The 23,232-nt window shown below is 36.7% G+C and overlaps 1 protein-coding gene across 1 annotated transcript; it reads left to right on the plus strand.

Annotated features, from left to right (window-relative positions):
• The first annotated feature begins 6,669 nt into the window (after positions 1 to 6,669).
• LOC112048878 (alpha-amylase-like) lies at positions 6,670 to 21,100 on the plus strand. Its single transcript, XM_024086563.2, has 9 exons — positions 6,670 to 6,840; positions 9,005 to 9,156; positions 10,186 to 10,366; positions 15,165 to 15,280; positions 15,884 to 16,120; positions 16,970 to 17,240; positions 19,299 to 19,499; positions 19,884 to 20,045; positions 20,976 to 21,100. The coding sequence occupies exons 1-9, from the start codon at positions 6,670 to 6,672 to the stop codon at positions 20,985 to 20,987; spliced, it is 1,503 nt and encodes a 500-aa protein (XP_023942331.2). The 3' UTR covers positions 20,988 to 21,100.
• The last annotated feature ends 2,132 nt before the right edge of the window (positions 21,101 to 23,232 follow it).

Consider the following 23,232-nt stretch of genomic DNA (forward strand, 5'->3'; position numbering starts at 1 on the left):
CAATTGAAAAGTTGGAGGTGCGTGCCACTGACCGGATTCGAACCCTCACACACTCCACACCCTCCGGAATCGGAGGCAGAGGTCATATCCACTGGGCTATCACGGCTTTTGCAACAATTATTAACAACAACAACCAATTATCAACAATTAATTCTCATTCTAACTTATAGCAGACAAGCAAACATGGTTTATCTGCGTAGTTCCTGTTCCCTTGGGAATAAGGAGATAAAACCTGTGACGCTCATAAATAACGTGGCTTTCTATTGTTTAATAATTTTTCAAAATCGGTTCAGTCCAGAGATCCCCTAAAACCTTATAAACTTTACCTCTTTGTAATACTTAGTATATATCACTCTCGTCACTTCACAGCGTGAATAAAGATTCTTTAATAATAATAATAATAATAATAATAATAATAATAATAATAAATAAATATACTTAAACAATACACATCACTATCTAGCCCCAAAGTAAGCATACAGAGTAGCTTGTGTTATGAGTACTAAGATAGTTGATATTATAATATTAATATACAATTATATACTACATATAAATACTTATATAATGTATAAATACACACAGACACTGGAAAACACCCATGCTCATCACACAAATATTTTCCAGTTGTGGGAATCGAACCCACGGCCGTGGATGCAGAAAGCAGGGTCACTACCACTGCGCCACGCGGCCGCTTTAATAACACATTTGCTCGTAAAGTATCGCTTATTTCATCAATTTCAATATCGTATTGCATTTCATTACGCACATTTGCCGTAATGTAATGTAAAACCTTTCACCCGTCTAATAACGAACGGTACTTTTTTAAATCTTGGCAAAGAGTTATTATGTCAGAAAAGTGCTCAACATTTTATGAATAAAATTAACTTTGTGAGATAAAATATAATAAAAAAACATTTGATTCTTTAATTTTAATTATTTTGACAATAAATGGTAATCTTTTATCTGTATCAGAAACACAAAAATATTAATTTACTTTATTAGTAATACTGGCTGTTTTTGGTGCATTTGTCTAAAAAAAAAATTTCTGTGCAAAAATGGCAGGCGTATCAAAATGTCATTTATACGAAAAACTGTCAAATATGCAAATTGCGTGCGTCTTATTATGCGTCTTACTAGACACGGGCATTAGTTAGTTATTTCTGCATATCGTCTCCAAAGAGTAAAAAAATCTTTTGTAGGTTTGGGTGTACTCTTCTATAACAAGATCCCCAAGACTATGATGGACCTGCCAATGCATAGCTTTAAGCAATGTGTTAAAAAACATTTACTTAGTCGAGGTTACTACAACATTGATGAGTTCCTTAAAGATAAAAGCGCTTGGAGGCCATTGGATCAGCTTCCACCTTCACACAGGAAATAAAACTATAAGAAATTGTAATTGTTATCAATTGTAAATTATAATACTGTATGACTTTTTCAAAAGAGCAACTGTTGAGTTTCTTGCCGGTTTCTTCTCAGCAGAACCTGCCTTCCGAACCGGTGGTAGAATCTTTACAAATAGTCAACTGGCGTGTCAAAAGTGCTTGTAAACTGAGCCTACTTGAAATAAATGATTTTTGATTTTGATTTTTTTTTTGAATTAATTTTCAGAAAGTGTGTTTCCTCGCAAATGTGTTATAAAACGTCGTATGACATACGTGCGTTTTGATAATTACAGCCTCTGCTTCCTTACTATAACTCTCGCCATGGCTCGAGCTGCAATATCGCCTCGGCTGTCATTTTCAACTTACAGCACTTATATCATAATGTACTATTAAATAACTTTGACTTTGATACGAGGAATGTTCACGAAATTGAATATTTGCTCCTATCAAGGTATTATTTACAATCACAATGATAACAACGAGTTGGATACAGAGATTTTGATAAGTGTAATATGATTTACGAAGTTATAAGATCATTGCTTAATTATTATAATATACAAAAAACCCTGCTTAAGCGCAATGAACTGAATAGAGAAACCAAGTATAACAATCACACTAATAGTTTGTGTGTAAGTGTGTATGTTTGTTTCTCATTTGCGCTGTGGCTACTGATGCGATTTGGCTAAAATTTGGAACGGAAATAGCTTTTTTCTGGATTAAAATTAGGTTACTTTTCATCCCGGAAAATCCATGGTTCCCGCGTGATAAACTTAATTCCACGCGGACGAAGTCGCGGTCGTCCGCTAGTATCTCGTCGTCATCAACCCATATTCGGTTCACTGCTGAGCTCGAGTCTCCTCTCAGAATGAGAGGGGTTAGGCCAATAGTCCACCACGCTGGCCCAATGCGGATTGGCAGACTTCACACACTCAGAGAATCAAGACAATCTCTGGTATGTAGGTTTTCCTCACGATGTTTTCCTTCACCGATTGAGACACGTGATATTTAATTTCTTAAAATGCACACAACTGAAAAGTTGGAGGTGCATGCCCCGGATCGGATTCGAACTCACACACTCCGAAATCGGAGGCAGAGGTCATTTCCACTGGGCTATCACGGCTACTACCTATATAAAATTGTAACTTAAAACTTGATGTTGCCGCATGCGGTGACAAACATAGTTTTTGGTAGATAATTTTTTCGCCGTATGTAAGAAAGTATTGTTCATTTATATCAAAAATCCGTTTGGGCTGTAGAGCGTGATAAAGAAATGGACATACATACGCTTGAAAGACATTACCCCTCCTTCTGACACTGTCGGGTAAAAAATTAAGGAGTGTGTTCATCTGTGACATGAAATTTAACTTCGAACGGTTCTGTTTTGCCTTCCGAACCGGTAGTCTCTACATAATGTAGTCATATAGATAGGTAAAGGTTTCTACACAAAATATACCAGCAGGTTTTTTTTAATAGGTACCTACTTCATTTGTTTTGTATTTTGTGTGCAATAAAGTATTTGTTTTTCTTCAAACTTGACGTTTCAAAAGTGGTTGTAAACTATTACTTAAAATATATATATATTTTTTTATATTGATCAATTTCGAAACGAATAGATTTTGATTTTTTTTTGTCTTGGTACAATTTCGCAATTTAACATTGTTCTACTCGACATAGGTACTGAGTCATACATATAACATTCATGCTGGGTTTTTTGACTTTTTGCGAAAAATGCCAAAATTTTACCTAGATGAATGTCCTAGATACAATGCCTTCCGCAAAGAACGTCGTCGTCTTTTTAAATACAGCCCCTGTAGCCAAGTGGCGCGACGATTCTCTTTCTACGATCGCAAACGCTTCGAATACTAGAAAAATGTATGGGAATGACATTTGCTATAGACAGGTCACGTGGTCAAGATCTGTCACGTGATCAAGGTCACGTGATCAAGATCTGTCATTCCCATACATTTTTCTAGTTTTCGAAGGATTTTTCGATCGTAGAAATAGAATCGACGTGCCACTTAGCTACAGGGGACTGGATTGTATGCTTATTAGTTAAATAGAAAATATATAAAATGGACAAAGAAATGAATATTTTTTTCTTTTAATATTTTATTTCATTCGTGATATATTTCTAAATTAATTTGCGCTTGTTTGTCCGAATAATTATTATCTCGGATTAAGGTAATGATAAAATTGTAATTGAGAAAGTAGCTGATTATCTTTGATCGTGCATTTATAAGCAATGTCGTCTTAAATGGCTTCAGTCGCCTTGAAAATTACTCGCGGGAGGCGAGTTTTGCAGGTTAGTTGAATATTTACTTTATTTATTACTATCGGACGCCCGCAACTTCGTCCGCCCTTAGATCTCTTTAATTCAGCCCTTACAGTATTATCGCTGTAAAGATGGAGTAACTTCTACCGTTTTCCCACACATTCACCTTCACTGCTCTGCTACTATTTATCGTAGCGTGGTGAAAAGTATACTATAACCTGCCCAGGAGTATGAAGAATAATTGTACCGAATTTCGTTAAAATCCGTCGAATAGTTTTTGTTTCTATAACAAACAGACAAACAGACAGACCGACAAAAATTATACTGATTGCATTTTTGCCATCAGTATCGATCACTAATCACCCCCTGACAGTTATTTTACAAATATATTTAATGTACAGAATTGACCTCTCCACAGATTTATTATAAGTATAGATTTTAATAAATCATTATTATCATCATTAAATCATGACATATCTTGGCATTTTAAAAGTGCATGTAAACTAAGCCCAATTTAAATAAATTAATCCTATCAAAAAATGGAATCGTACGTTAAATAGTTCGTGCAACCTTGTCGCTTTGTTGTCAGCTGTTCTCTCGAATTTGGCAGACACTCTCTACGCGTCTCGATTTTCACTTTTAACAACCACAGGGCCAGGCCTATCTCCTTACGCTGGCTCCAATGCATGTTGGCGGGCTTAGGATGATAATGTTAAATTCATTAATGACCAATAGCATATTATGTTAATTATATATTATAGCTGGTGAGAGGCTTCAGCCGTGGCTAGTTATCTCCCTATCGGCAAAGACATTTTCATCCTCCTCCTAACAAGTTAGCCCGCTTTCATCTTAGATTGCATCATCACTTACCATCAGGTGAGATTGTAGTCAAGGGCTAACTTGTCAAGAATAAAAAAACATTTGATGATACCTACCATCAACTTCGCAACTCCGAGCTGTGAATTTTAAGTGAATATTTCTTATAAATAAAAACTCAACATCTCATAAACAGGATTCGAACCCAGGGCCTCGTGATTGGAAACCATATAAGCTGACTGAACCAAAGAGGTAGTTTATGTTGATAGTGTTTAGGTATAGATGTAGAAGGTATGTCGAAAAAAAAATTATATTTATTTTGTGTTTTCCTTTGTACATTAATGAACAAAGTAAAAAAAAGGAAATAAAAAATTTATTTATTATTCCATAATATTTCAATAAAATCTAAAATCATGTTCATACACCGACCAATTTCATACTCAGATGAGGCCCTTAGTCATGAGCTAGTTATTTATCATATGATAAGGCGTTGCGTGGAAAACACTCTGAATAGTTTATAATTTAAATTGTTAGCCACGTTTAAAAAAATATTTTACCTTAATATGACTGTCGGAAGATAAATAAAATAAATATAAATCATCAAAAATATAAAACATCGTGAGGAAATCTGCATACCAGAGATTTTTTTAATTTTCTTCGTGTGAAGTCTGCCTATCCGCATTGGGCCAGCGTGGTGGACTATTGGCCTAACCCCTCTCATTATGAGAGAAGACTCGAGCTCAGCAGTGAGCCGAATATGGTTGAAAGTATACCCAATACGCGGATATAAACATCAGGACTGACCATGGTCAAGTACAAACCTGTTATCATATAAAAATAATATAATATCTTTATATCATTAATAATCCAATTAATCTCAAAATAATTAACGATGAGATTATTATTTTAAAAAAGACAACGTCAATTTTTTATCTAATCTGTTTTTCTCAATCAAAACTCGATAAATAAAGTAAATTAATATTTCGTAGCGTATACCTACAGCAATTTAAATACCTGATAGTGACGTTCGATTTATAAAACGATACGCCAAATAAGAAATTAAATATCACGTGTCTCAATCGGTGAAGGAAAACATCGTGAGGAAACCTGCATACCAGAGAATTATCTTAATTCTCTGCGTGTGTGAAGTCTGCCAATCCGCATTGGGCCAGCGTGGTGGACTATTGGCCTAACCCCTCTCATTCTGAGAGGAGACTCGAGCTCAGCAGTGAGCCGAATATGGGTTGATGACGTGACGCCAAATAAATTAAAATAAATAGCACTTTAAAAGAGGTTTTAAATAATATTTTTAAAAGTTAAGTTGGTATTTATAATACACATAATTGGGGATGATGACTAGGTTTAAATATATTGATTTTTATGATACATTCGGGTAAATAAGGTCAGTGGTTACTAATTTATACATAAAAAGCAATGATTGACTGGATAATTGCAAAATAAATAAGATTATAAACTTTCATGAGACGAATATCTTAGCATTCCATGGATTTACCGTGCAGGTGCCAAGGTAGAGAGAAAAATACCAAGCAAAGTCCAGGACTTGATGTAGGGTTAAAGAATTCCTTGACGATCGATCAACACTACCCTTCTATCTATTTTTTTATGGTATCGTATTTATAAAAATCTTTTATCGTAATTAAATGAAAATTCATACAGTTTTAACTTCCTTACATTAAATGTGACATTTTTTTAATAAATGAACTATAAACATTAACCCACAAATAACAAAGATATTAGTAATTTTCTTTGAACGCCCATACAAATCTAAAGATCATTATGTACCTACGACATCATTAAATCGTACCATTTTGTATGGGGCGTCTTTCAGAGATCCGTAGCAGCGCCGCAAATCTACCCTATAAATCCCTGTAGCTCCGAAAGTAATGATTGCAGATACAAAACAAAAAAAAGAATTTTCAAAATCGGTCCATAAATGACGGAATTATCGCTGGACATACATAAAAAAACATACATACAGCTGAACGCAGAACCTCCTCCTTTTTGAAAGTCGGTTAAAAGTTGCTTTACTATAAGCATACTCTTATTAATAATTATAATTTATATACCATTTAAAAAAACTGTCATCATCCCTATTATTATATCTATCATCTCAGAATACAGAAAACACCAACTGCGTCAAAGAGGTCTTCAAAGTTTTTGTAAATAATTTGCAGGATGTTGCGGTTAATCGTTTTGCTGTCTGCCGTTTGCTTGGCTGTGGCTTTCAAAAACCCACACTATGCTGCCGGCAGGACCACCATGGTCCACCTCTTTGAGTGGAAGTGGAACGACATAGCGGACGAGTGCGAGAGATTCCTTGGACCGCGAGGATTTGGAGGCATTCAGGTATCTTTCGTCGTCGTCATCCACCCATATTCGGCATCGGCTCACTGCTGAGCTCAAGTCTCCTCTCAGAATGAGAGGGGTTAGGCCAATAGTCCACCACGCTGGCCCAATGCGGATTGGCAGACTTCATAGCAGAGAATTAAGAAAATTCTCTGGTATGAAGGTTTCCTCACGATGTTTTCCTTCACCGTTTTGAGACACGTGATATTTAATTTCTTAAAATGCACACAATTGAAAAGTTGGAGGTGCATGCCCCGAACCGGATTCGAACCCAAACCCTCCGAAATCGGAGTTAGAAGTCATATCCACTACGCTATCACGGCTATTTATCAGGTATCTTTAATTTATGAATTTGAAAGTTGAAGTAGAAGTAGTATTTTTGAAAAAAAAAAACAAACTAAACTAGAGTCCTTTCCATGAAAGAAGTCCCGCGGCATAAATCTGAACTAAAATTGACAGCGCCTTATACAAATGACATTAAGACCGCCAATACCAAATGGCAATGAGCTCTATTAAGACATTAGCGCCGCGTCTGGGGGACTTCTTTCATGAAAAGGAATTTAGGTAAGGTTTAGCTTACTTCAATTTTATTTAAAGATTATTTGTCATAGATACAGTGTAAGATGTTGGTTGTAAGAACTGTGTTAGGATAAGTTAGGTTTGTGGGTGGCGAACGTATGGACATCTTGTTTTTGAATCCCTCAAACGTGGTAAGATGATTTCTAAAAAGATGGTACATCCTATGAAATTTCATCATCTTAGTAAAATAACACAACAACAGGTGTTGTCAAAAATTGGATAATCGGTTGAAAAACTAATGAAACAATAAATTCTGAATATATGAAATTAAGAAATATCAAATTTTAGTTTTAATCTTGTCCATACTGCATTTTACTCGAGCAAGAAGGGTTATGTTTTTCGCGCGTATGTTGTATGTATGTATGTATGTATGTACTATGTATGTAATATTCTTTATTACATCGTAACTTCCAAACCGCTGAACGGATTTACGTAATTAAAATATCGTTAGATGTGTCTTAATAACCCAGTAAACTAGAGGTGAAAAGTTTTTTTTTTCGAATATTACTATGGGTACCCATGAATTTGATACCCATTAATATGGGTATCAAATTCAAGGACATATCAAGAGGATTTGAAAATACTATATTATGGCCATATTAAAAAAACCATCACAAGCAGGTTAGGGTTTTTAATTTTTTTAATTATTTTTTATTTATTACCGTCCGTTTATTTTCGCTAACGTCCAGTGACTGTTTAGTATTTACTGGAATCCAATAGTTAATTAAAGGAAAGGTGCGGTAGAGGTATCCCGTAGCCAAGAATTAACAGAGAATCAATTCGCTGAAGAAATGGCCGGAAATTTTATTTCCCGTGAAAAAGGATGCAGTGAAAAATAAAACCGCTAAACCTTGATTAAATCCTTGCGAAGCTTCTTGCAAAATTCACTGCACTAATCTTTCTTGACATTTCAATCTAATTTTCAATGCTAGGAGTAATTTAAAAGTTAATATTTAAACATTGTAGTGATTTAATTCTTCGGATATATGATGATATTGAAAAATCTGTGTATAGATATAAAAAGTCAAAGTCAAAGTCATGAATAAATCAGCCGATGAAAGTCCACTTTTGCACTTGTGTATGAACTGGTTGTTGTGGTTCTGAGCCAAAAACTAAACTGTTTGAAAAATAAAATTACTCATTGGAAGTTTATATATTTTACGCTCAAAGATCGAAAGGAAAAATAGCTCACAACGCGTTGTAGTCACAGTAAAACATCCACATGGCGAAATTTGTGTTATGTCTCTAATGAAAACGCGCACGATGCGTCGTGATATGGTTAAAACAATGAATGGTATGGATATGGTTGTCACAACGCGTTTAGAACAAATAGCATGTTAGCCACGACACGAATTTCACTATTTGGTCTTTCTGTGATTGCCACAACGCTTCGTGCGCGTTTTCATTAGAGTCATAACACTAATTTCGCCATGTGGATGTTTTACTGTGACCATAATGCGTTGTGAGCTATTTTTCCGCTCACTGAGCGTTTTCGATCTTTGAGCGTAATATAATTATATAAACTTCCAATGACTTGTTTTATTTTTCAACAATAGTAATCTTATATTTTGTCTTTTTCTTTCAGGTTTCCCCTCCCAATGAGAACTTGGTGATCAGGTCTAGAAATCGACCATGGTGGGAGAGATATCAGCCCATGTCTTACATTCTGACCACCCGGTCTGGTAATGCAGCTCAGTTTGCAAGCATGGTGAGGCGATGCAACGATGTCGGTGTAAGGTGAGAATCAAAATGTAATAGTAACATATACCTACTTATAAAACATCGCTGATGTTCGCATGATGTGTTGTACTGACTCGAGAATGTATTCGTTTTTGAATTTTGTATTTGGAGCGGCTACGACACCGAAACCGTTCCGTACGTAGTCTCCGTTCGCAACTTTCACTGCTGGCATTAACATGTCTCTAGGCACTAGCTCAGCCAGGGATACAGTACAGGTTTAAAACAGGGCATTTACAAGAATATGGAGCGCTAAGTAGAAACTGAAACGGCCTTGAAGTAGACTCCCCGGAATAATAGTTAAACGGTTTAAAGTACCGCAGTGTAGAAGTTTAGGGAACTGCACTAATTTCATAAAGCTTAGCTATGCAGTTGGGAAAAACTAATAATAATCTCTCTGTCCGAGAGTTACTTATTTGTACCTTTTGCTGTGGACCCTTGGGCCATGGAGTCGCAGTGCCAAAAAAAATATCCCAATTATTTCACCGCAGCTAGTTGCCTCGACTGGTGACAGAAAGGCTGGCTCTTTTATTAATAATAATAATCATCCTCATCATCATTATCAAACCATATTTCACTCACTGCTCAGATTGACAGGAATGTCTCAGAATGACAGGAGTTAGGCCAATTGTCTACCACGCTGGCCCAATGCGGATTGGCAGACGTCACGCACGCAGAGAATTAAGAAAATTCTTTAGTATGCAGGTTTTCTCCGTTTTAAGACACGTGATATTTAATTTCTTAAAATGCACACAACTGAACAGTTGGTGGTGCATGCTCTCGACCAGCCCCTGTTTTTACGATCGCAAACGCTTCGAAAACAAGAAAAATGTATTGGAATGACATTTGCTATCGACAGGTCTCGTGATCAAGATCTGTCATTCCCAAACATTTTTCTAGTTTTCGAAGCGTTTGCGATTGTAAAAAGAGAATCAACGTGCCAGAATCGGAGGCAGAGGTCATATTCACTGGGCTACCTACGGCTTCACAGATAAAAACAGTGTGATTTATTTATTTTGGAATTTCCAGAATCTATGTGGACGCTATTATCAACCATATGACGGGTACCTGGAACGAGAACGTAGGCACAGGTGGCAGTACCGCCAACTTCGGCAACTGGCACTACCCCGCTGTACCGTACGGCAGAAATGACTTCAACTGGCCACAGTGTGAGATCCGTCCTGAAGACTATGGGAACAACGCTGAGAGAGTAAGTTCATGCGGTGTTTATACAACGCTCCAGGGTTTTACCCGCGTAGTTCCCGTTCTGGTAGGTATATGAGGATTAAATATAGCTTGTGTCACTCGCTGATAATGTAGCTTTCGATTGGTGACAGAATTTTTAAAATTGGTTTAGCGGTTAAGCTGTGAAAGCCTAACAATGAAATAAAATCACTTTTGCATAACGCAAACATTAGTTTGGATTAATAATCGCATTCGTTAACTGTAGTTTAAAGGTACTTTTGAACTACAGTAAACAAATAAGGGAAAGTTTAAAAAATAATTAAGTATATTTTATATTTTCACTATATATAATTTTAGAGGTAGGTATTATGCTTTTATCTAGTACACGGTATAGCTGATATATAACATGGTTGAGCTGTAGGTACCTACACTTCACCCTTTCGTTAGGGTTAAACACAGGCTGTCATTAGTTTCAAGATACTGTCTGTAGCTCTTATATTGGAAAACATTGATATTCTTTCTTTCTTACATTATCACATTACATCTAAAGCCAAACATGAAATAGAATAAAATGAAGCAGAAATAATACCTAGAGTTGTGAGCTAATTTTTCGCTCACTGAGCGTTTTCTATCTTTGAGCGTAACATAGATAATAGATGAAGTCGGTTATGCGTTACCTAATAACATCCAGTCTCGCTAATTAGCCACAGAATAGTGACATTCCGGGAAGTCACAAGAATTAATGAGGCACTTAACTGGGTCACGGGCAGATACGGGATATATGCGGGATATATATATACGTATTTGGATAATAATGTCTTCATCAAAAACCGCCACATACTTTTAAGGGTAAAGGTTTTTCTGGGTTAATTAGCATACTAAACAGAGGTGTTGTACGAAATTCGCGGTCATTTCAGCTTTATGTGTTGACCTTTTGCTTGAATGTAGGAAACTCGAAGTCTATGTTTGTGTTTTCGTAAATTCACGGCGAATGTTGGCATTAACTCAAGAGGGCGCCAGCGGCGTCAGCTTAACAATTCCAAATTCAAATTGTACCCGAAAGTACAAATACACAGTTCAAGTTCGTACACACGCATTTGTAATTATTAATTTCAATTGTGCCGTGCGATTTACTTGCTTGGATTTCTTTCCCTCGTAGAATCTTTAATGCCTCGTTGTTTCTATGTGTCTTCGGATCACTAGATCCTGGGTTGAGTCTGATTGTGAAAGTTTCCTAAGGCATTCTTATCCCGGAGTGGGAAAGTTGTGCTAAACCCCCGGGAAACCTTCACTTCACTTAGGATTAGTATGGGAATATTGGTCAAATTAAAAGATGTGGCAATAATTCTTTTTAAAAAGATAAAAAAAAGAAAAAGAAATTAATTGTACTCGTTTGGTACTCCCTCATACTGCAACCAATTTGTCTGAAATTTAGAATGGTGATAGATAATTTCCTGGATTCGTATATAGAATTTTATCCTGGAAAATTCATAGGACGTAGTCACAATCATTAGCTAGTACATACATGAAATAAAGATATTGTTCAGGTTATTGCGTAGAACATAATGCCTACGATTTCGTATTTGATTGATATTGAGTTCCGTACAATAGAACCTAATCATATTTTCTCGATCACAATGAGCCAATGAAAATTAATATAGAGGAGCCCGAGATGTTAAATTTGCAGTTACTAAAGCGTCATTGGCATCGATAACATTTGGTAGATTAGATGATAGAAAGAATAAATGGTCATATACTTTTTTGTTTTCAGCGGTGGGGAAAAAAATACTTTTAAGACAATTTTTATTACTTTGGCTTACTGAAATCGTCAGAAAACATGAGCGATTATTCAAGAGATTATTTCAATCAAAATAAGAAAAAAATTACCGCGCTCGTGGCTCGTAACAGAAATATAAGGGTTTTATTTTGTAACTTTGGAACTCTCCTATTCCTTTACGTAACGGTGAAATCGTCAGATTTTCGAAATGCACGCCTTTAAGCTATTATCTCACCTACCTTATCATAATCTGACATGCTGCTTGAGCATTTCTGAAGTTAGTTTTATTTTTGGTTGCCCTAAACGTACCCACCAATATTAATGGCTCATACTTGGTGGAGGTACTCAACAACGTGCAAGTCCCTTATGTTCATCTATCGCGCTCGAGTAACTGCAAAAATTCCCTCTTTGGCGCCCCTATTATAATCAATCCAATATGATTTTAGTGAATGTAAAATACATAGTCTATTGTAACTGTACGTTATATAGGAATGTAGAATGCAGAATGTCATTTGAATGTAGTTTATATGAATTATTTAATTTTCTTGGTTTCATTCGATCAAATCTAATGTATTTATGGTCTTCTTAGTATGGGTAGCTAAGAGTATATTTTCCCCTCCATCTCGTTTCTACCACATAATAGAAAGAAAAAACAACGAAAGAACGAAATTAAGAAATAAAGAAAATGCATTTTTGCATCTTCCTCAAACCTGTTTCGCATCAGGATTGTAGTCGGGTTGTAGAAGGTGCCGATAGGCGCACCACCTTCCACTTCTACTCCTCCACCAAAAAAAAATCATCATCATCATCATCATCATCATCATCATCATCATCATATCCGTCCACTGCAGGACATAGGCCTTTTGTAGGGACTTCCAAACATCACGATATTGAGCCACCTGCATCCAGCGAATCCCTGCGACTCGCTTAATGGTGGGGTTCGACCAACACCGCGCTTACTAGTGCGGGGTCGCCATTCCAGATCTTTGGGACCCCAACGTCCATCGGCTCTTCGAACTATGTGCCCCGTCCATTGCCACCTCCGCTTCGCAACTCGTTGATCTATGTCGGTGATTTTGGTTCTTCTGTGGATCTCCTCATTTCTGATTCTATCACGCAGAGATAACGAAAAAAAATATGTTTGTTTAATTTTTATATACCTAGACCACCAAACCAAAACTGTGGTGAATAATAAAACGAATATACATGAAAATTGATTTCAACATTCAACCGCGACATATTGTCAACTGGAAAGTAAATAAATAATAAATAACGTTTATAGCCACTGGGTGTTGTAACTCATAAATAAATCGTAAGCCTATATTAAAATCGAGGTAATAAATCCAAATGTGATTTACGAAATGGATTTAGGGATTTGCGTATTCAGAGTTTTCACATACTCATTACAATGCCGTCATATCTGATTTAGACAGGAGCGAAAGCAAATTGAAGGCTTTCATTCCGAATTTTGTATTGAAAACGTTAAATATTAATCTGACAGCCCAAATTTGTGATATTCACTTTTTGCCGAACAATATTTTAAACTGGATTGATTTGGATTAAAAAGCCTCAATCTATCAGTTGTAATTTGTTAAAATCTAATTAAAACCTTTTCATTATCAATTTTAAGTTCAACTAACAAAATTGAAAATTTTTAAAAACCTTCGATTAAAATTATTATTTACACTATCCAAATCATCAATGTTCGCCTTCAGTGCGTTTTAATTTGAGACCCCACTCGAGTATATTTGCAGACATTCGGTTGTTCTTACCCACTTTCACCCCCCCACAACTTTTAAACGGCTCAACAGATTTTCATCAAACATGTCTGAACACTCACCCGTAAGTCACCTTTAATACGAAAAAACTAAATTGAAATCGCTTTATCCGTTAGTGAGGTATGGTGCCAAAGACAGACTGACAGACAGACAGAATTGTATCTATCAATTATGATAACAATAGTCAACATATTATTCTGGTTTCATATTATTGTGCCCTGTGAAATGAAACTAAGTGCTACTTAGTAAAATTGCACTATTAGGAGCATTATAACAGACCTCCTGCGGGTCTAGCTGTGGTTTGTGGGTAGTTATATTTCTATCTGAATTTAGGGTACCTACAATGGACCCCAGACTCGATACAAAAATGTTCATATTCCTATTAAAATACAGAAAAACAGCAATTTCGGTTTTTAGCTGTACTAAGTATCATCTTATCTGCGTATCATCCCCGGAACGAAGTTAACTATTATATTTTCTATATTCTACGGCTTACTTCAGTTGTGACAGGTAAGAATAGGGTTGTCAGGTCGCAGAAATTAAAAGCCGGACAGTCCAGCCACTTTGGCTTGACATTTGGGTAAAAAGACATTATTATATTGAGAATTTCGTGTACCTACATTAGTATTAATAGGTACGACAATATTTTTTATGTAATACTAGCGGACGCCCGCGACTTCTTCCGCGTAGAAATTAGTTTTTCACAAATTCCGGGATAAAAAGTAGCCTTTGTGTTAATTCAGACTAATCTATCTTTACTTCAAATTTTAGGTGATTCGGCTCAGTAGCCGAGGCGTGAAAGAGTAACAAACATTCATTCAATCATAAGGTTTTCGAAAATCTCGGGAATCCATGGATGTTTTCGATATGAAAAGTAGCCTATGTGTTAATCCAGATTAAAAACTATTTCTATTACAAATTTCAGCCAAATCGCTTCGGTAGTAGCGGCGTTAAAGAGTAACAAACATCCAAACAAACATACGTTTAAAATATTAGTAGGATTAAGCATTTATGATTATTACCGTAAATTTTTGTTCCCACTCGTCGTTTGCCCAACATGAGTTTGCCCAACATGAGCTGAATAAGCCGGACACCGTTTATTTTGGCCGGACACAGAGTAGAAAAGCCTGACTATGTCCAGCTTTATCCCGGCATCTGGCAACTCTAGTTGAGAGACTCAGTTTTCCCCAATACCATATTCACGTACTCATTCGTTCCATACTTTGCCTTTGTAGTAAAAATGATAATTGTAACTTATTGTCTTACAGGTCCGTAATTGTGAGCTGTCAGGTCTCAAAGACTTGAACCAAGGTTTGGAGCATGTACGGAACATGCTTGTCAATTACATGAACGCTCTCATTGAAATGGGTGTTGCTGGATTCAGGTATGATTCAGATTCTATGAGTAGTATTTTTAGCAGACTCAGAGATGATTACAAAAATAAAAAAAAACTAATTTCGAACAAAACTTATGATTCACAACATTTGTCAGGACAACTTAATTAATAAATCAAACTGTAACCAAAATGAGACCCTAAAATGGCAGAGAATGACCTTGAGCGAAGTCACGCACTTGTGAACGTTGTGTGTAGGGTTAAAGGATTCTTTGACTGTTAACAAACACTCCCCTTTTCTACTCAAGTCACTCTCCCCGCCTATCCCAAGTAACCCATAAAGAATTACACAACAAGAGTTGTGGATGGCTCGAACGCCACGAGCACACTGAAGCCGTCTGTACCGCAAGTTGTCGCAACGCGGCGATAACAGTATTTCAGTTTTTTTTAGGGTTCCGCACCCAAAAGATTAAACGGTACCCTGTTACTAAGACTCTGCTGTCTATCTATATATGTATTTTTTTATTTTTTACACGTTAGCAATTAACTGCATACTTACTTGATGGTAAGTGATGATGCAATCCAAGATGGAAGCGGGATGATAACCTACCTAATACTAAAAATAAAATATACCTAACGTAATTGTTTTTACAGAATTGACGCAGCAAAGCACATGTGGCCCAGAGACCTTCAAGTCATCTACAGCAGACTACGAAACCTTAACACAGCTCACGGCTTCCCCAACAATGCTCGTCCATACATCTACCAAGAGGTCATTGACCTTGGCGGTGAAATCATCAGCAGGAATGAGTACACGCCTTTGGCTGCGGTGACAGAGTTCAGATTTGGTTTGGAGCTCAGCCGTTGTTTCATGGGCCAGAACCAACTTAGGTCAGTTCTTTGGTTATATTGGATACTAGCACACGCTTCTCCTTCTTCTTCTTTCCTGGGCCTTTTCCGCACTAGGGGTTGGCCGTTGTACGTAGGTCCATTTGGTGCTGGCCCCCGCTGGAGTCACTCCAGGCAACCGAGCTCGCTCCAGAAGCTTAGCAGGTCGCCCAGGTCGCCAAACGCCTCTTGGAGTGTTGCTGGGGATTCAATGTGTGCAGCGCGTTGTTCAGATATACCTCTGCGTCTAAGCATAACATGTATCGGGGATTCTTCTTCCTCCATGCATGCTACTAAAGAATATTAAAATTTTTAAATCCGACGCAATGCACAGGGGACGCAACGTACAGGGGATTTAAAAACTTTGCAGTTTCGATATAGATTTAGTAACTTTGATATATGATTTCACTAGTAGTTTACAGTTCCATTTGAAAAACTACTACAGATAATTTGTCCACCTTGGGTGGAGAAATTATCTGTAGTAGCCCGGATATAAATGAAGTTAGTGGTATAGTCCTTTTCATGAAAGAAGTCCCCAAGACGCGGCGCTAATGTCTTAATGGCGCTTAATATCATTTGGTAATGGCGATCATAATGCCATTTGTGTAAGACGCTGTCAATTTTAGTTCAGGTTTTAGCCGCGGGACTTCTTTCATGGAAAGGACTCTAATGGTGGTATTACAACAACGTGCCTCGGAGTGCACGTTAAGCAATCGCTTCACTATTCTCAAGATTTAATTGTAAACTTTGCAGAACATTATCATTTTAAATCTACCAAACCTGGTGATGGGACTACATCCCATCTCCTTTAACAAAGTTGATGACGATAATGATCAAGACATCTCTTTACAGGTGGTTGAACACCTTTGGGCCACATTGGGGTCTATTGGCCTCTGGTGACGCTCTGACCTTCATCGACAACCATGACAACCAAAGAGGTCACGGAGCCGGTGGCAACATCCTGACATTCAAGCGCGCTCGCCAATACAAGGGAGCCATCGCCTTCATGTTGGCTCATCCCTACGGCAAGCCCCAGTTGATGAGCAGTTTCAACTTCCAAGACACTGAGGCTGGACCACCTCAGGATGCTTCTGGAAATATCATCTCCCCATCTATTAATTCTGTAAGTTTCATTGTAGTTTTGTTTGTAGAAGGTTTACGGCCTCCGTGGCGCAGTGGTATGCGCGGTGGATTTAATCACGGAGGTCCTGGGTTCGATCCCCGGATGATGATTGAGGTTTTCTTAATTGGTCCAGGTCTAGGCGGTGGGAGGCTTCGGCCGTGGCTAGTTACCACCCTACCGATAAAGACGTACCGCCAAGCGTTCCGGTACGTTGTCGTGTAGAAACCGAAAGGAGTGCGGATTTTCATTCTCCTCCTAACAAATTAGCCCGCTTCCATCTTAGATTACATCATCACTTACCATCAGGTGAGATTGTAGTCAAGGGCTAACTTGTAAAGAATAAAAAAGAGGTATTTCTGAAAGGGCAGTTAGCCGAAAATGGGTTTAGGTGTATATTCTTCTTCTGAATTTCTTTTGGTGAATTTTCCTTTTCATGTTACCTAAGTTTTAATAACAGGTCAACAAAAGACAAAGTATCGACCTGAGACATAAAAGCTTTCCAATCAAGACATACTTAATTTAATTCCTTGCAAGCCCTTTTGACTCATCAAAGGTTTGTAATTAATAATGAATCCACCTTTCTAATCATTATAGGACCTTTGATTACGACTTGGGGCATTATTCTTTATTCATGATACAACGAATTTATTATTCCTTCCAATGGCTTGAAACGGTCCTAGAGACAAATTATTGTAAGTTGAACTGTTTTTATATATTTGGTTCAATTACCATAACTTTTAAAATTGATTCCAAATATTTTCGATGTAAAAGTTTTTAATTACCTACCGACCAATATTATCATGAACATAATTCTGCAAATAAATTGAAATTGTACAGAACTGCTATTTTGTTTATACTACTAGCTGACGCCGCGCGGTTTCACCCGCGTGGTTCCCGTCCCGTCGATAGGTAACATTAGGAAGGTCAGCGCTAAGAAATGCTAAGTAGTTCCGTGCTGGTCACGGAGTGGTGAGGTTACATAGGCGTAGGTCCAGTGCCAACCCTGGTATTCTGGGCAGTCAATTTAAGATTCTGTGATGGACGCTAAAATACAAAATATACAAAGAAAATCAATAAAATTAGTACACACGTTTCAGAGGTCAGCGTCCACAAACATTGTAAACAAAATTTCTATTCTAATCTTTTCTAATTCGTCATCCAACTTCTGATCTATATAAACAAGCTAAAGTTCTGAGTGTTAGAAAGATATTTGTCTGTCAAAGCCTACGTTTGTATCATCGTGAATTGGTTCCTTTAATCCATATAACTTCTTCTAGAAGAAATACATGCCCTAGAACATTTGTTGCAAGCTGTTTTTCTGTTTTGCTCGTAAACAATACCTATATATTGCTCCACGTATTTATAACTTATTACAAAAAAATAAACTCAGTATCAGAATATTAAGTAATCATGCTTTTAAGACGTACATATTTAACTGGTTAATTGATTGCGATTACAACTATGTCGAAAATCTAATCGTTCAACACATTCTCACACAACTCGAACACATGAGGTTACTTTACTTAGCAAGCGCGTTCATTCTTAATTAAACACACACACAAACACACAACCATACAAAAATTTATTTATATGTGTTTGATCTTGTTTTACGAATACACCTTTCTTGTTTTTGCCTACTACAGATTATCTTAATTTTAATAAGTAACACTAATGGGAATCCACTGGCTCCCAAGATATAGTTACAGCTAGTTTGGGAGCCAGAGGTCTACTGTAATGTTGTATTAGAATTTTGTTACTGTGTGATTAATAAATAATTTTATTTTTTTTATTTTTTTTTATATTGAGTGTCGATTCTGCTCAGCGGCATGTCAGGGGCCATGCCTACCCTAGGGAATAGTCCTAGATACGCCAACGTTGAGTTTATTTTAGACCGTGCAAGTCAGACATCCCTGCCGACCATCCTGTCAAAGTCCACAGTAAAAGGAGCCTTCTTTAGACTTTGGTACAGTTTCTGCACACGTCCAAATTTATCGGTCCCACGAAAGAGCCCAATGCAAACACAGCAATAATGCATCCGTTTATATTTTTCTAAAATAGGACGGTTCATGCGGCAATGGCTGGATCTGTGAACACCGTTGGCGTCAAATCTTCTCTATGGTAGCCTGGCGTAACACTGCTGGCACAGGGGCCATCGTCAACTGGTGGGACAATGGCAGCAACCAGATCGCCTTCTGTCGTGGCTCCAACGCGTTTGTTGCATTCAATAATGACAACTGGAACATGAACCAGAACTTACAGGTGTGTATTTTTGTAATGTTCATATTCGGGTTAAGTTATTTTACAAGAAAATTTCTCCTACAGAATTATCTGATATAGACGCGAGAACGGGAATTGAAAACGTGTTTTGGTATACATATAATACGAGAGAAAAAGTTTGTTTGCAAATTATTTTTTGATGTAATCATGTAAATGTATAATTGTGGAAATTCTACTCTAAGTACGTAGGTAACATGAAGGGCATTATTTTTTAATTTTTATCAATGGTCTATCGCATTAATGATGGTGTCCAGTGTTCCTAGAAACTTCAGATCTACGAAAGTTATCTAGAGACCACTAGTTGCTTCTAATATACCTACGAGTACCAATGTTATGGATTTTTATGTATTATTTATTTATATACAGACTTGCCTCCCAGCGGGAAGATACTGTGACGTCATCTCTGGCACCAAAGTGAACAACAACTGCACTGGAAAGACTGTCAACGTTGGTTCAAACGGACGCGCCGACATTGTCATCGGATCTGATGATTACGATATGATACTTGCCATCCATCGTGGTCCTGAGGTGGGTATACCGATTGTACCAAAAAACAATCCATAGAATAATAATTATATAGTTCCTCTTTCCTTATACACACTGCAAAGATGTGGAATGACCTTCCAGCATCCATCTTCCCCACCAACTTCAATATGTATCCCTTCAAGTCAAGAGTGAATAGGCATCTTCGTTCAAGCGCATTCCACCATAGGCTGCATCATCGCTTACCATCAGGCGTGATTGCAGCTAAGCGCTTGTTTGTACAGAATAAAAAACCTAACAAATAGCTAAATTCCAAAAAAATATTGGAGACATCAAATACCTCTCTTTAAAGTTGGTCATTTTACAGAAATAAGATGTCCAGCCCCTGTACACAAGTGGCACGACGATTCTCTTTCTACGATCGCAAACGCTTCGAAAACTATAAAAATGTATGGGAATGACAGATCTTGATCATGTGACCTGTCGATAGCAAATGTCATTCCCATACATTTTTCTACAGTCTACAGGGGCAGGAACTGAGTTCGTACGCAATTATAATTTGGAAAAAAGTGTTGCTACGACCGTAGCATCACTTTTTTCCAAAATAAAACACTTGGTTAGATTCCAAACTTCCTACGCGATTACATTTAGCTTGTTATCCTCTTGTGAACAGAAATTGGGATAACGAATTTTTTGTGAAAGCTTTTCTCTTTGATTATGGATCAAAAATTCACATTCGATATATATGTTTTTTGGAACATGTTAATTTTTGCTACTCAATCACGTATAAAGGGTTGTACGTTTTTATTTTATTCCCTTAACAATAGTGACTACTCGTACTTCCTCTTAATACTCACAATTATACTATGCTCGTACTCATGTTACCTAATTTCATAAAAAAAAACATGAATTACCTGCCCTTGCTTTTCCCTTTTTTTAGTATAATAGAATTAACAATGTTTTGTATTGTTCCAGTCCCGCATATAAACAACCAAGATTTAACATAATAATCAGAAAATTCGGAGAGGAGAGCAGAGAAAGACTATGAAAACCAAACCAGTACGAATAAGTTTTTTTATTAATAAAGAAAGTTTTTAAAGGATTACCAGAATTGTTTTATTTATACAGGCTGCTCGGGAGTATTTTCCATAACTCTGTGGTTATATTTTTTACCGAATATTAATTGGAAATGTTCAAGGAACATTTGTGTTCTAAAATTAATATTTTCAGAATAAATAATATTTTTTTTGTAAATAGATCTTAAAATATGTCCCTTAAACGCATCCTTATAATCATGACGTGGCCAAGTTTTACGTATTATAAAATGCAAGAATAGGAATAGGCGTGTGTTACATAGATAGTCGGAATTATTTTTATTACTTTGTATGAAAACATAAAAAGTTTACATTTTTTAGTTAATTTTTTTTATTGAGAAAGAATACAATAAGGAACTTAAGCTAACTTATCCTAATAACTATACAAATCATGCCCACGTGGAATGGTGGCAAGAATACTGGCTGCATTTCCGCGCTGGACAGCCAAGCTGATCCTTTGCGCAAAAAAGAGCCAGCCCTTCTGTCACCAGTCGAGGCAACTAGCCGCGGTGAAATTATTCGGTAAAATTTTTTAACACTGCGACTCCATGGCCCAAGGGTCTCCACGGTTTCAGCTAGTTGAAACAATATTAGTTATGCAGTTTGGCTTGTTTATGTGGACTCGTCAACACTTTTATGTTATGGGAATTACTCCCGAGCATCCTGTATATTATATTTTTTATTATTTTACAAAGCATTATAGGTATCTAGTGATGCTTAAAAAGTTTATATTAAAAAGCTATACGAACCGCACAAAAATACTGTCATTTAATTGTTCACATTAATAGATATACTATACGGAACCGTACAAAAAGACTGGTTAGATATATATACGGTTTCCAGATACTTTAAAAATATTTTCAAACTAAAATAACCTCGTTGAATGTCAAATTAGCTAGCCAGCAGCGCTTTACTTTTCAATTTTCATTAAGTTGGTAGTGTTTTTGACTTTCATCGAAATAAAGTTTTGAATAAGGACTAAAATATTTGTCATTTGTAGGCTAAATGTTCAACTGGTATAGTTGTGATTGACATATGGTTTTATTCATGGAAATCTCAAATTTTTGAATATGTGTTATGTTTGTATGTGTGTATGTGGGTATGTGTGTATGTACGTCCATTTCTTTAGCACGCCCTACAGCCCACAAGGCTGGATGGATTTTGACATATGAGGTGTCATTGAGTTTTTCAGAACTGTAATAGTGACAAAGGCTATATAAATTTTCAAAATGGCGCCCGTGAATGTATAAAAGGTGGGAGGGTAGCTTAGTTTCTTATCGTATCCTAACAATATGGATGTCAAATAGAAGGCCATAGAAAGACCATTTCAAATAATATAATATTAAATCATGTATATATTACTGTTTAACACAAATTATATATTTATAATTCCTTACCAAGTTAGCTCTAGATTGCAATCCCACCTGATGGTGATTGATAACGCTGCCTAAGATGGAAGTGGGCTAACTTGTTAGGCGTAGGATCAAAATCCACACCACAGAAAATCTCAATCGGCCCAACCGGGGATCGAACCCAGGACCTCAGTCTTGTAAATCCATCGCGCATACCACTGCGCTACGGAGGCCGTTAAAAGCTGATAATGATGATTATGTACCTACTGATAATTGCAAGAACTTTTTCGACTATAATTAATATTAAAATTACTCTGTTTCATTTTCACAATTAATTTATTATACCACCTTAAAATTATAAATTAAAACAAATATCCTAGGTTCTATTCTAATAGAACCAAATAGTTTTTTAAAAACAATCGCGGATATAGAATACGAGTAAACGACGAAAGATTTTTGATTGCATCATCACTTACCATCAGGTGAGATTGTAGTCAAAGGCTAACTTGTAAAAAATAAAAAAAAAAAAAAAAACAAAAAAAAGAACAGAACCTTCTTTTGAGAAATAGGTTGAATACGTTTCTATTTTCTTTGGAAAATAAAGGTTGGACCCTCGGGTAAACTTGAAAAAAAGGGGATCCCAAGTATCTAATCCCTAAAAGGTTCGATTGAATCGTACCTAGATATCGAACAGGGAATCGGGCTGCTTATATATTATTTACATTCTAACATTTAATGGCCACTGTGATTATTTATGTTCCCACTCTAGGTTTAACCGTGGTTCCC

This window comes from Bicyclus anynana, chromosome 14, assembly GCF_947172395.1.
Source record: "Bicyclus anynana chromosome 14, ilBicAnyn1.1, whole genome shotgun sequence".
NCBI classification, from domain to species: Eukaryota; Metazoa; Arthropoda; class Insecta; order Lepidoptera; family Nymphalidae; genus Bicyclus; species Bicyclus anynana.

Coding starts and splice junctions, on each gene's coding strand:
- LOC112048878 (XM_024086563.2), top strand. CDS start 6,670: ATGTTGCGGTTAATCGTTTTGCTGTCTGCCGTTTGCTTGGCTGTGGCT. Junction 10,367..15,164: donor ATGGGAACAACGCTGAGAGA/GTAAGTTCATGC, acceptor ATTGTCTTACAG/GTCCGTAATTGTGAGCTGTC. Junction 17,241..19,298: donor TCTCCCCATCTATTAATTCT/GTAAGTTTCATT, acceptor TTTCTAAAATAG/GACGGTTCATGCGGCAATGG.